This window comes from Pristis pectinata, chromosome 1 (assembly GCF_009764475.1).
Source record: "Pristis pectinata isolate sPriPec2 chromosome 1, sPriPec2.1.pri, whole genome shotgun sequence".
NCBI lineage: Eukaryota > Metazoa > Chordata > Chondrichthyes > Rhinopristiformes > Pristidae > Pristis > Pristis pectinata.
Window position 1 is genome coordinate 64,404,281 of NC_067405.1, and position 14,587 is coordinate 64,418,867.

At 37.0% G+C, this 14,587-nt stretch overlaps 1 protein-coding gene across 3 annotated transcripts in view; it reads right to left on the bottom strand.

Moving 5' to 3' along the window:
* Nucleotides 1-14,587, bottom strand: part of vps8 (VPS8 subunit of CORVET complex) — a 458,303-nt gene that overhangs the window by 308,181 nt on the left and 135,535 nt on the right. For all 3 annotated transcript variants that reach the window (XM_052016763.1, XM_052016780.1, XM_052016773.1), the window contains one exon: nt 9,849-9,895. In XM_052016763.1, coding sequence (XP_051872723.1) covers nt 9,849-9,895 — 47 coding nt within the window. The remainder of the gene's footprint in view (nt 1-9,848; nt 9,896-14,587) is intronic.

The following is a 14,587-nucleotide window of genomic DNA, read 5'->3' on the forward strand; positions in this document are numbered from 1 at the left end:
TTTATGTTTTTCTCTCAAATTCAACAATGCAGTCCATGTTTGTTTGGACCAGGGTTGTGATGATGTCTGGAATCAAGTGGTCTTGATAAAACCCAAATCAGGCATTGGTAAACATGTTATTGGAGAGTAAGTCGCATCTGAATGCACTGTTGGTAATGCCTTACATCACTTTGCTAGTGATTATGGTCTGACTGGACAGTAATTTGATTGGATTTGCCCTCCTTTTTATGTTCAGGACATACTGGGACAAGTTTCCACACTGTCAGAAGATGCATGTGAGAGAGACTAAGTTTCTGGGAAATAAGTGGGGGAATGTGTTTGATGGAATTGTTCTGCAGCTGGCATAGATGCAATGGGCTGAGTGGCCTCCTTCTGTGCTGTAAGGAAATGTAACATGAAATCCCACATATTTCCATCCCTTTGCAGTTTCTTTGCATCCTCTTCACAACTTCCAGCTTAAAAAGGAGGCCATTTTGTTGTTGTAATTCCATTAGAGCTACTTAGTTATAAGCACAGCTTGTCCTGGAGCATAAGTTTGAGTATTACCCCAGATGCCGTCTGGTTCCACAGCCTTGACCAGATCCAGTGCTCTTAGTATTTCTTGATATTACATGAATTGCATCACCTCCTATCATCTTTTTAAGCAGTTCCTCAGGAATGAAGGCAACTTGCTTTCGGTCTGGTTTTGAAGATTCTGAGGAGGCTAATGAGGCCAATGTGGAAATTCCTTCACGAAGTGAATCAAACTGTTGGAGACTTTCTAACTTTCTATGTTTCATGTGCAAGGATATCTAGATCCCTCTGCGCTGCAGCATTCTGTGGTCTGTATTTAAATATTTCGCTTTTCTATTCTTCCTACCAAGTAGAAATTGTCATTTCCCCACACTACACACCAACTGCAAAATTTTGTCCACCCACACATCTACATCCCTCCTCACAATTTGCTTTCCTACCTTGGTATCATCTGAGAATTTGTTTCCAGTACACTTGTTCCCTTTATAGAAGATGTATTCTATTGAGGAATAAAAACTACAAGATGAATGATCAACCTGTAACTAAGAAAGCTGTCAAAGTGAAAGAAAAGGCATACAATCGCAAAAAATTGAGGCAATGTATCCTGTGGATGATAGTCAAGTGGCCTGCTTTATTCTAAATGGCGTCACTTTTTGATTGCTGTTGCAGCTTCACTTATCCAGGCAAGAGGAGAAAATTCCATTAAACTCCTCACTCATATCTTGTACAAGGGTTAAGGGGTTAAGTTACTTGCTGCTTTTAACCGGCTTTTGTAGCCACAGTATTTATGCGGTTGGTCTGGTTAAGCTTCTGGTCAAAAGTGGTCCACATGCTGTTGACAGTGTGGAACTGATAAAGGTTATGCCATTGAACATCAGTAGGAGATGATTAGAGTCCCTCTTGTTGGAAGTGCTAACTATTTGACATCAAAAAGAACTTCAAAATAGTTAAATAAGAAATGCAGATCCTGAAATTTTGAAATAGAAAATGCTGCATATATTTAGCAGGTCAGGCTGAAACTTAAATTTCATATGATTAGGAAAAAAACATTTGTTTAACTTCTCTCAGTTATGGTCAGTGACCTGAACTATTTATTCTGTTCCTCTCCTCACATATGCTGCTAAACCTGTTGAATATTTCTGGCATTTTTTGTTTTCACTTCAAAATAGTGCAGCAAGCTAAAAGCTCTATCAAGGTGGTATAACACCTCCAGAATGATAGCACCAACACTAGGTGGTTTATTTAACTTTTTTTATGCCAGAGAAGCAATTACTTATTTCTGTTCAGTAATAATTCAGATTTGTTGGGTATCCCAAGAGCTCCAGAAAAAGAGCATGTTGAAGCAGATGGAGCCCTTCTATTAGCCAGCATCTGTTGTCAGCATGAGGTTTTGGACCAACAGAATAGAATTTTGTTGCAGTTTCAGCTAGGAAATATATTTTTAATATCAGAATATCACTTTGACAACTGCAACAAACAATTGATACCCTTAAAATGATCGGTTTAGAGAATTAATGGGGTAACATTGTTTCATACTTAGCTAAAAATTAATATCTCATCTAACTTCTAAAAATGCACAAGTTTTACTTATTTTGTCAGATGCAACGTCGAAAGCCAAATTCATATTTAACAACACCGACGGCATTTCTCACTTTTAACAGGATAGACTTTCCTTTAAATATAATAACTTACCAGCATTATGAAAACAAATTGGTTGCTTGAAATTACAGGCCTCTATAGATCTGTGTTAACTCAGTTATTATTATTTTGCTCAACTTTAGGTGCCCAGTAGAAAGCAATACTCCACTTCTGTAATTTTTTTCAAAAATGTTGAATTAAAAGCAATGTTAATGGAATCCCTGAACATCAAATACTATTTACAACAAACTGAGTAAAATATGTATTAAATAGGTTGTTTTAAGTCAATAGGTTTTCAGACTGTATAGAGGTATAGTATTAGAATGGGAAAGTGGAATTGATTTGGAAATGTTAGAGTAAGTCTAAGGGGTTGATTAGCCACCTCCTGTTTCACATTCTCTGATAATCAATTTTCTTCCCGATGCATGCATAGAAACAGGAGTAATCTATTTAGTCCTTTGAGCTGTTCCACATTCAATCAGATCACAGCTGATCTGCACCCAAGTGCCATTTAGTCAATTTCCCTCATAAACCGTTGATTATCTGAAATCTGCTGACCTTATTTCAATCAAATCAAGATCCATAGCTTTTTACAGGAAGAGCTACACACTGCTGCCACCCCCTGCAGCAGGAATTTGTCTCCAATAGGGGCAGAGTCATAAAAACTGTTAGTCTAACACTCTTCCATCCTCAATCCTAAAACAATAATCAATCAATTTTAAAATCATTAACTGTAATCTTCTGATGGCAAGGTAAGAGATTTAAAGGGGATGGTAGGGGTAAGTGTTGTTGATATCTGGCATGCACTGCAAGAGGTGGTGATGGAATCAGATACAATTATTACATTTAAGAGGCATTTTGTCAGACACTTAAATAGCCAAGGCATAGAAGAATATGGTCTTAATGTAGGCAAATGAGATCTGTGTGGATGGGCAAAGAGGTCAGAATGGACGTGGTGGGCTAATGGGCCCATTTCTATGCTGTACAACTCGATGACTCTAAGAATACATGACACTTGTTTATATTTATTCTAATCGTATGATTTCAAGAGGTGTGGTCTACACTATTGACAAAAACGCCCATTCTGAATGGACCTACATTCCTCAAAGCAAACCTCATGGTCTTGGTTGCACCTTCGGATTAGTAAAAAGCGTTATACTCCAGATCCAAACCACATTCCAAACTTTGTGGCAAAGAGATACTAGCCAATTCATTCTTTGTACGTTTCAGGAAAATATCTCAGCAGGCACACTGACTCTGATCTCATCTGACAGGACGGGAGGCTCAGACAATTTGTGGGAAAAATGGAAATCTATTAGTCAGTGACCTTTTAAAACATGCACTTTCTTACCATTTCCCTACTGAAATTGGTGCCCAATGTGTGCCTGTGGGAATGTCCAGGAAGCCAATACTTAATGTTAGTTCCATTGTTCAAAGGGACAATACAAAGATATAACTTGAGATGTTGGAGATTCAGAGGAGAAAGGTGACAAATGAAAGAAACATGGACAAAGGCTGTCTGGTTTAATGTTGCTGACCTTTAAGTACCGCCAGGGTTGGACGTTGCCAAGGACATAGTCAAACCACCAATGTACATGCATTCATGTAATGTCTACATATTCATAACATATGTACAAGTCTACAAATGCTGGATATTCTCTGACACACCCTACCTGATCGATAAAAGATAACTGGAAATGTTATAACAAGAAGGATAGGCTTCAAGCAGCTGGGGAAAGGGACAGGAGAAATCCAATTTGAAGTCATTACTGGAGGAGGGGTAATTTCCTCGAGTTTGAAGGGAATTGGACCAGGTGGACAGGAATAAGCAGGTACAACAGTAAATGAGGAATGGAAGGCAAAATAGGAGTTACTGTCAAAGAAAGGGCATTCAAAAGTAGATCACACGGAATAACTAAAGATGTCAGAGAAAGAATTTCTGGAATCCATGTCAGATTCATAATTCAGTAGACAGCCATGCTGAACACAATGTTCAGAGAACTGAAAAAGAGAGACAGCGAGTACTTAATAATTGCAGATGGCATAAAAGTTTTTTTGTAAACATACAAATCATAAGTACCGAAAATGGAGGGGGAGGGGAGGTTGTATCTGGAAATTAAAAACCTCAGTTTGTGGAGGCAGAGAGCATGAATGAAGAACAAAATATCCTGGATGTGTCTTCACTAAATGCAGCCAAAATCACCAAAAAGAAAATAAAATAGATATAGACAAGGTAAAGGTTGGAGGTGCTCATGTTGAAAGTCACTGTATCCAGAGGGGAAATACTTCTTTTCTTTCAGAAACTAAAGGTGAAAACTGCAAGCTGATGGGTACGTTCTTATGGAGACCAAAGGACTGGAAGAGTGCAAATGGTAGAGTTCTGATCAGGGGAATTCTAAAACCTCACAATTTTATGCCAGTCAGCTTAATCTGGGAATTTTGAGAAACATTAACTAGGAACGTAATTAATTAGCAAACTATGGGTTAATAGATGAAAGCAGGTTGCAATTGCCAAGAATTACTGAAGTTTCAAAGAGTGGTGAGAGTAATGGGGTTGATGTTGCATGTAGTCATTTCATAATTAACAAAATAATTGAAAAAAACTGAAGTTCCATGGGTTTAAAGGTACAAACTTGGTTATGACACTGAAAGCAGAATGTTATGGTTAACATTTGTTTTTCAGACTGGAGGAAACCAGACAATAGCATCCATAGGGTCAGAAAGAAACACTGCTCTTTTTAATATATCAATGACTTGGACATGTATGTAGTGAACAATTTCAAAGTTTTTCAAATCTGCAGGTGACAAAAAGTTCCTGAACATAAACACTGAGGAGGATACTGACAACACAAACTGGTGAAATGGTCAGAAATTTGTCAGGTATTGTTTAAGCAGAGATGTATCAAGTAATTAATTTTGACAGAAAGAATGAGAACCAATATTAATTAAATAGTCAGTTTAGAAGGGATGCAGAAAAGAACCTGTGTGTTCAAATACAGATCTTTGAAGATGGTTGGACAATTTAAGAAGGCTTTATAAATGAAATAGCCTAACTTCCTTGTTTTTGTATTTTAATCCATAGAAAACACTGGGTAGAGTACAGCTGCAGTTATGTGGCCAATTTTGGTTGGATGTTAAGGCCTTAGAGAAGATGTAGAGATAATTAATTGGAATCGTACTTAGGATAAAAATCTTGGCTATCTCCAGAGGCTAGATAAACTATGAATAAAAATGAAGAAGGGAAGATTTAACAGAGGGAAACAAAAATCATGAACATAAAAACTAGGAGCAGGAACAGGCTGCTCAGCTCCTCAAGCCTGATCTCAAGTGTAACCTCATCTCCTCATTCCAGTCTACCCACAGTCATCTTTCAACTCCTGACTTATTAAAGATTTATCTACCTCGTTTTTAAAAAAAAGATTCAAAGACCACATCCATCTCCCTTTGAGGAAGAGAGTTCCAAAGACTCAATACTCAGGAAAAAACATCACCCCAGCTTTCTCTGGGATAGTGAACTCGAGTTCTAGACATTTCCTTTTATGGGAAAATCTTCTCCACATCAAACCTGTCAAGGCCCCTCAGAGTTTATATGAGGCCCCTCAGGTTTTATATGTATCAACTAAGTCTCTTCTCATTCTTTTAAACTCCAGCAGACATAACCCTAACCAGTCCAACCTTCCCACTGTAGGTATTGGTATAGTATTTTTTTCTGATCTGCTTCCAACACATTAACATATTTCCTTTAATAAGATCAATACTGTACGCAAAACTCCAGATGTAGTCCCACCAGTGATCTATATAACTGAAGCATAACCTCCTTATTTTTCTATTCAATTCCCATAGCAAAAAGCAAAGACATTCTTTATGCTTTAAGAATTACAAGGTGAATCTGCACACCAGCCATTAGTGACTCACACACTTGGAGATCTGCTTTCTATTGCCATTGAGATGTTATGTTTTTATGTTTCCTGCTAAAATGGGCATTTTCATATTTTCTGACATTGACCTCATTTTTCAGATCTTTCATGACTTGCAACCTATTTTTTCTAAAACTTCCCTATGTCCACTTCACAACCTACTTTCCTACCCACCTTCATGCCATCACCAAATTTAACAGCCATACCTTTGGTGCCTTAAGAGTACAACGTTGTGGTCTTTAATAAAGTAATTAAGAAACAACTAGAGAAAACAGGTTTAAGACATTAAAAAATTATAGGGAACATTAGGAAACAAATTTATGCAGCAAGTTGTGGAGAATGCAAAAGACTGGCAGAAGCACTATTAACACTAATTTTCAAAAAGGAATTGGAAAACATTTGAAGGAGAAATTTGCTGAGTTATGGGGAAGGAACAGGATAGTGGATTAATTGAATTGCATTGCTCAAAACTGATGACTCCACAGTTGAGCAAAATTGTGTCTATTTTAATTATTTTGATAGGCATTCCTACTGAAACAGCATAAATCAACGATTATCATTCACTGGGAGACATTACCGAAATGTAAAAATAGTTTAAATGAGCTCCGTGGTAAGCAATGAAACAGTACTGAAATTTCAGCTTTAAATCATAAATTATAAACTATCAGCACAGTGAAAGAGTCGAGATTTTTCTGATGCCCTCCCGGCAAATGCCAAAGTCGATATAAATCCCAGACAAATTAAAATCTCTGCTGCATATATCTCCTGGAAATGAAACATTAAGTTATTTGGGAACAATTCAGACTTTTCATTTATAATTGAAGAAAATACCTTCACCACATAAATCTTAAATATTGTTCATGTCATCCTGTTCATCCACATTATTAGAAACAACTCCTTTCAAAGGAAATAATTATGTCCAACTTTACTCAACCACGGAGACCTCAATTTTCATTATACAGTTTCTTCCCTTTAGGCCAGTTTAAAGCTTTTGCAGAAATGTTATTCCCATAACCCAATTCTAAGGAATAAAAAATAACCATGAACCAAAAATGTCATACAAGTTCTAAATAGTTTAGATTTCAATATATTTAGATAATTTCATAATTTCCAATATGTTCTAACCTGTAGACTAGTGAAAGCAGCAGAGCAAGATAATGCAAGGGAACAAAGATGCAATTTAATTGCAGTAAATCTGGTGCATTTCAAACTTGAGTAATATGTTTGATAGAACTTTAAACTATCACAATAAATCTTCCTTACTTTCAGTATTAATATTTTTCCATAATTTCTCTTGTGCATCCAGGATTTACCAATCAGGCAATACTTTAACTTGAATACTGCTATTTCATCAATGAAAATTTTACCAAATAGTGTGTCCAGTAAGCCTCTTTAAATTCATTGTTATCTATTTCTGTCATTAACAAAACTCCACCTTGAAGACGACAAGAATGTGACAGAATGCAATACTCCCCACTAGTCTAGATACGTGAGGCATCAACTAAAGACTTAACAAGCTTGACATCATCCAGGTCAAAGTAGCTCACTTGATTAACACCTAACACCCATCCTGAAGGTTCACTCCATCTGTCACAGCATTCCATGTTTGCAGCATGTACTGTCCACAAAATGCACTGCAGCAACTTGACAATGCTTCTTCAATGGAATCAAAGAAGACCTCAACAGGCAAGGGCTGCAGATGCATGTGAACATCACCACCTCCATGCTCCCCTTCAAGTCGCACACAGACCTGACTAGGAAATATGTCACAATTCTTTCTTTGTCTCTGGTCAAAATCTTGAGAACTCATGACCTAATAGCACTGTTGAGAGTACTTTCAACCAAGAACTATAGCAGTTCAAGACAGCAGCTCAACATTATCTTCACAAGGGTAATTAGGAATGGCCAACAATACCTAAATCTCCAGACTGAATTAAAAAAAAAATGAAATTTATAACCACTACTATAAACTGTTTGATTTGGGCATGTACCAGTTTGTTGGTCATACCCTAAGTCAAATTAGGAGCCAATTTAACAAATGAGATTCTAAAATTTGGATCTGTTCATAATATATCATTTACAACTTCCAAGAAGTCTACTACTGGATTCAGAAAAATGGGTAACCATGGCATGTTACCCATTTTTAGGACTCCAGCCGGAATGTTGCCTGGAATCAAGTCTATGGTAGGATAGACATGAAATAATAGAATCAAACTTAGTGGGGACTTGGTTCCAGCTCAAGCCAGGATGTGCCCAGTCGAACTTCTGGAGTGACATGAAAGAATCCAGAAATGGTTATTGCATAGGTCTTTACAGGAAGAATCTATTTTCCAGTTTGTGCCACTGATATTAATCGTGCTATGTAATCACATTTCAAGGCTGCTGCATCTCTGATATTTTTTTCCAGTTTTGCTGAAAGACTAATGGACCAAAGCATTGTCTCCTCACAATACTGCCTTACCCGTTGACCACTTAACAACGTTTTTGTTTGGAATTATAACATGTCTATTTTATGACTTTGAAGTATTTAAGATGAAGGAACATATGCAGATTATTGACCTAAACTGTGATATATTTGAGGACCAATTAACTGGAAAGAATATAAATGAAGCAGCTCATTGCATTCATCTTTGAGATTGCTTGATGATTTCAATATAAAAAACTGAAAACATACTAGAAATGTATACAGAAGCTAAAGAAAACAGAAAATATTTCCATTACTAGAATATTAAAAACTCAATAGGAAGAAAGAGCAATAAATGGCTTTATCAACTTAAAATATTAATGAGCAAACACACAGTAACACACCACTATGTTGCTCACTCACTGAGAGTTCCATAATTGCCAGCTAGTTGCAGTGTGTTGATCAGCTCATTCCTGACTTCTGCACCTGTATGTTACAATGCAGAAGTCAGGAAAGAGCTCCAGCTTAGATTTCCTGCTCTGCTGCTAGATTCAACATGACCCCATTCAACTGGGTGCATTCGCTAACTTTGATCGAAAAGGCAAGTTTGGCTATTTTAGTTGAGTGTAATGTTTTTGATGAACCTAAAAGGTAGTTTTTTAGTAAGTTTAGATTTTTTTTTAATTATTGAAATTCCTTCAAAGAGCCTATAAATGTTTCTAATCATCAGGGTTTTAGGGAGGGATTGGCCTTCAGGATCAGCTGCCCGAGGCTTAGTTGTCACAGAATACCACAAGTACCAAGTGTGAACAGTGAGCCTCCGAGCACAATACAGTCTAATCCCCACACACATATCAATAACACAGATTGTAAATGAGCTGACATTGCTCAAAATATGCAAATCATTGGGGATAAAATTGAAATTCCAACATTTTTGAAGAGGTGTCTTTCTGCTGTGAATAGTGCAATACTAATCTTTATCAACACCATTTTGGGAAATTAATGCATAAAGTTAAATATTAGTTCACAATGAAGTTAAGTCTGGCTCTGCTAGTTGCTTATTTTAAAATGGTGAATGAAAATGATAATATCCAAAACCTTTTCTTTATTTACCTTTGCCTATTCTTGCACGCATTAACTTGAAAATCTATACATTTTGTCACCCATTCATTTATTTCATCTTTTCCCTTGAAAATGCTTTCAAAACATCTTACACTTATAACCTGACCACGGAATGTGATAGTAACAGCATATTTTATAGCAAGACATTTACAAAGGGTATGAGAACCATCAACCCAAACAAGAAACCGGAAGACATTAACCTGATGCATGAATGTATTCAACTACATTTTGCAGATAAGGAAAAGTATACTCACGAAGAATCCAACAGACTTTGTAATAACTGAAATAGCAGGTGTTCATCCTGAAAAAAAATATAAAGGACTGAAAATAGCAATTTCAAACTCAACCCCAATGTTTTATTAAAAATGTACATTTTGGACAAATTGAAAACAGGGTAAGTACTTAATTTTTAGTTTTTGAGGATCGAAACAGATATGAAAACATGATTCTATTTTAATTCTTCCTGAGTACATGGATTACACATTTCAAATGTAACAATACCAACCTGATGTGTATTTAAACCACACTGGCAGTGTAACCACAACAAAGGTAATGCTTTCACCCAATTATTCAAGTGATTAATACAGAAAATAAGTGCCTTTAATGCTTTTGTTTACCGATTCCTTGATGCATCTGATATTCTTCTATTCATCCCAAGTTATACTTATATTGGAATTGATGCAAATTAAGTATTGGAAACACAGCATTGATGGCAGATCTTACACCACAGCATGGTTAAGCAAAGAGACATATTCTGCTTTGTTCAAGAGTCAGCCTGCTTCTGGATTCAGGGAGACCAACTGCAGTGTAAGTACATCCATTGACCACCAACATCATTTGTCTACAAGTCTTCAATGTAGCTAACCTCATTATTGCTTCTAATATCCATTCTGCTTTAACTCCAGTCAGAGAAACACCCCTGCACCACCACTCTGTCTTCTATCACCAAGCCAATTTTGAATCTATTTGACTAGGTCACCTGGATCCCTGGTAGAATGGGTCATAATCTTCTGGATCAGCCGACAATGAGGGACCTTGTCAAATGCTTTACTGAAGTCCATGTTGACAACATCCACTGCCCTACCCTCATCAATCATCTTCATCTCTTCAAAAAACTAAATTGAGTTTGTAAGACATGACCTGCCCCACATTAGCATTGGATTTTTAACCACAAAGTACTGGAAAATATTTAGCCTGTCCTGGTCCACACAGATGCTATGGCCAAGAAAGCTCATCAGTGCCTCTACTTCCTCAAGAGGCTCAAGAAATTTGGCATGTCCCCTTTGACCCTCGCCGATTTTTAGTGATGCACCATAGAAAGCATCCTATCTGGATGCATCGTGGCTTGGTACGACAACTGCTCTGCCTGTGACCGCAAGAAACTGCAGAGTTGTGGACATAACTCAGCACATCACAGAAACCAGCCTCTCCTCCATGGACTGTCTACACTTCTCACCGCCTCTGTATAGCAGCCAACATAATCAAAGACCCCACCCACGGACATTCTTCTCCCATTGGGCAGGAAATACAAAAGCCTGAAAGCACTTACCACCTGGCACAAGGACAACTACTATCCCACTGTTATAAGACTATTGAACAGTCCCCTAGTACGATAAGATGGACAACCTCATAGTCTACCTCGCTATGGCCTTGCACCTTATTGTCTACCTGCACTACACTTTCTCTGTAACTGTAACATTTTATTTTGCATTCTGTTATTGTTTTCCCTTGTACTACCTCAATACAATGTTGTAATGAAATGATCTGTATAAATGGCATGCAAAACAAAGTTTTTTCACTGTACCTCAGTACACAGTAGCTTTGAATTCTGTCACTTTTGGCCCAATTTCATCGATGATGTTTTATGATCATTTAGATGTTTAATGGAAAATATTTTCTTTCCTTGCCCTCACCACTAATCTCGTATCAGCACATTTAAATATACAGGAATACTTCCTTTTCCCATCATGTTATATCAGATAACAATGCTTTGAGCCAAAAATTATTTTCCTCCTAGGGTTCAAGAGCAAAAAGTGGATGCTGAGGCTGAGGCTCCTTGAAACCTTACCCCTGAAATATGCTTCAAAACCTCCTAATTCCCCATCACCATAGCTGTATACCACTGTTTCCAGTCCTAGCTTGACCCCTACATCTTCAAATCAGCCTTCATCATCTCCAGTCTTGAATATCCTGTATCCCTGGTCTTGAATATGCTGTATTCCGGGCCAGCTTTCCATTTCCATCCTCCATAAATTTCAGTTCATCCAAATTCTACCATCTCTGTATCATGAACAAAGTCTGATCACCATCAACCTCATCCTTGCTGAATTTCATTAGCCCTGCTCTTTCAATGTTTCCACACATCTAACCATTCTATGTCTATAAACACCTTGACCTCATCCACAATCAATCCCCACCTCTGTAACCTCTTGCAATCTTAAAATCTTCTCCTGGAGCACCCCGGTTCTCAAATGTTGAACCCCCACCACCCTAATCAACCACTCCTATCCTTCTACCTCCACATTAATGGACACTCAAGGTGAATTTCTCCTCAATTCCTCTCCATCACTCTCTTCCTTTGAGTCTCCTTAACTAAGATCACATCAGTAATTGAAATATTTGAAATCCAAAAAGGTGTGTTAAAAATAAAAGCTGTGCAATTCATATAAAGCTCAAGGAAGCTAGGTGAATGTTAAGACATGAAGTCACACACAAGCAACATTTCCAAGTACATAAAAGTCTTCCAATGTTTAGCAAGCTACTTTGACAAATATGGAATGTAGCAGTAATGGCATTCAACTCAGAAACCATTACCGATTCAACTCAACGGTTGAATCAACTCAACCCACTCACAGCTTTTTGTCACTTTCATAACATCAGTTCCTTTGTTTCTTTTTTTCTAATTTGAATATACCTCTACAAAGCTCCTAAGAAAGTTTTACTACACTAACTGCACAGCTGAAATGCAAATTACTCTTGTCAAAAAATAAAACAAGCAAAATGAAGAACTATGAAAGAATCCTCAGAAGCAGCCCTCTCTTTGGAAGACAGCTGATCCAGCCCAGTCTCTTTTTGACATTATACACAATGATCCATTTGATATTTATTGCAAATGATGCTGGGTGCAGCAAGGAGAGAGCATTTGCCTGCGTAACAATTAATACATTTCAAATGTAATTCACCAGAGCTCGAGTGACATTTGGCAACAGGGTAACACATTAGAAACATGGAAATATTATATATATTATTGTAATTCTCCTCTATCCACACACCCTGGTCTCAAATTGTGAATTCCCAAGGACAGAAACATCATCCCTACTGCTTACTCATGTTTCAAGATAACACGGAATTCCATTCATCTGGCAAGATTCCATCATCTTCCCACACCAAATATACCAGAAATAAAAGTTTATAGCACCGAACACTATCTGATAATAGTGATCCCTGTGGTATCATAAATACTATTATGAAAGTCCCAGCACACACTTTAAAAATAATTGTGCAAAATTCCGCACCATCTGTCAGTGCTGACATTATGTGCCAATTTTCATTATATTCAGGCACTCTTCTCTTTCAATGCCACCTACAAGCGCTTAAAAAAATACAAATCACCCACAGCAATCAAACTGCTAACAATGACCATAAATATACTGCAGCTGAGAACTGAAGATAATTCCAAATTGTGACATTGTTAATGGCATCGAATTATAGTTTTTAGCTGCAGGAAGTCAGAGCAACCCAACAAGTACACAAACATAAATAACTGGCAAGAATCCTGCAATTAATGGGGTGTTTCTGGCATTTAAATTACCCAATTTATAATTAGTTAAACTTTGCAATTCTGTGTTCACTTTTTTAAATTCACTGCCAGGCTCATTGTAATAGGGCATTAACCTATTTTGTCAAACAGAAATGGTATATGATACTGCCTCCATTTTAAAAGCATCCAATTTTCCAGAGCACCTACTATGCAGTGGTAGGTAGGATAAATAATTGGATGGAACCAACTTTGGTTAAAAGCAACCATTGGTAGAATGAGATGAACACATTGCTAAGCCACTTAACTTCAGAGCAGTGAGTTACATCTAGGGAGTCAATTAAAGGATTGAACTCAAAGTCTTGAAAAGGAAATCTGACTTCAAAATAGAAGTTCAGATATCAATCATAATCATCATATGGTGAGAAAAGATCATCAAATTAAAACACTGAAATATAGCTCTATAAAACAACCAAGGCATTCAGCATCTAACATGTTCCATTTCCTGTAATTATATGTTTCACATGCCTTAAAAAGGACAAAGAAGAACAAGGGAGCCTTTTTACTCAAATTCGCATTAAAACTCATTTGCACATTTTGCTAAATGCAAAATTTACCTTGACTGGCACAACTGGACATTTTAGGAAATAGTTGTTCTTTAAATTTTTGCACTAAAAATGCAAAATTTAAGAATGGTAGCTTGGTAAACTTTAATAATAATACAACTGAAATTGGGTTTATCATAAATAAATTAAGAATTTTAAATTCAAATGTTTATCATGTCACTTATGTGGAAACAAGGTGGTGTTGAAATCTCACTCTAAATGTTAGAGCACAATAATCCAGGCTGATGTTCCACTGTAGGACTGACAGAGTGCAGCAATGTTAGAAATGCTCTCTTTCAGGTGAGCAATTAAATCAATTCCCCACGTGCTCCATCAGGTGGACAGAAAAGATCCCGTGCAACATTTCAAAGAAAACCAGGGAAGCCATCACTCAAACAATATTTTGAGGAACATAATATCTGAATATTATAGCTTTTCTGTTGTGGGGCCTTTTCTTGTGTGAATGGGCTGCTGCGCCCACTTTATAAAAGTTTCCTCAGCTCCAGTCAAGCACTTAAATTGGCTGCAAAGTGTTTTGTGATACCCTAAAGTTGTGAAAGGTTCAAGTTTTTCCTTAAATAACCACACACATGTAACCCAATATTAAATCAGAATCACATTAAAAACTTTA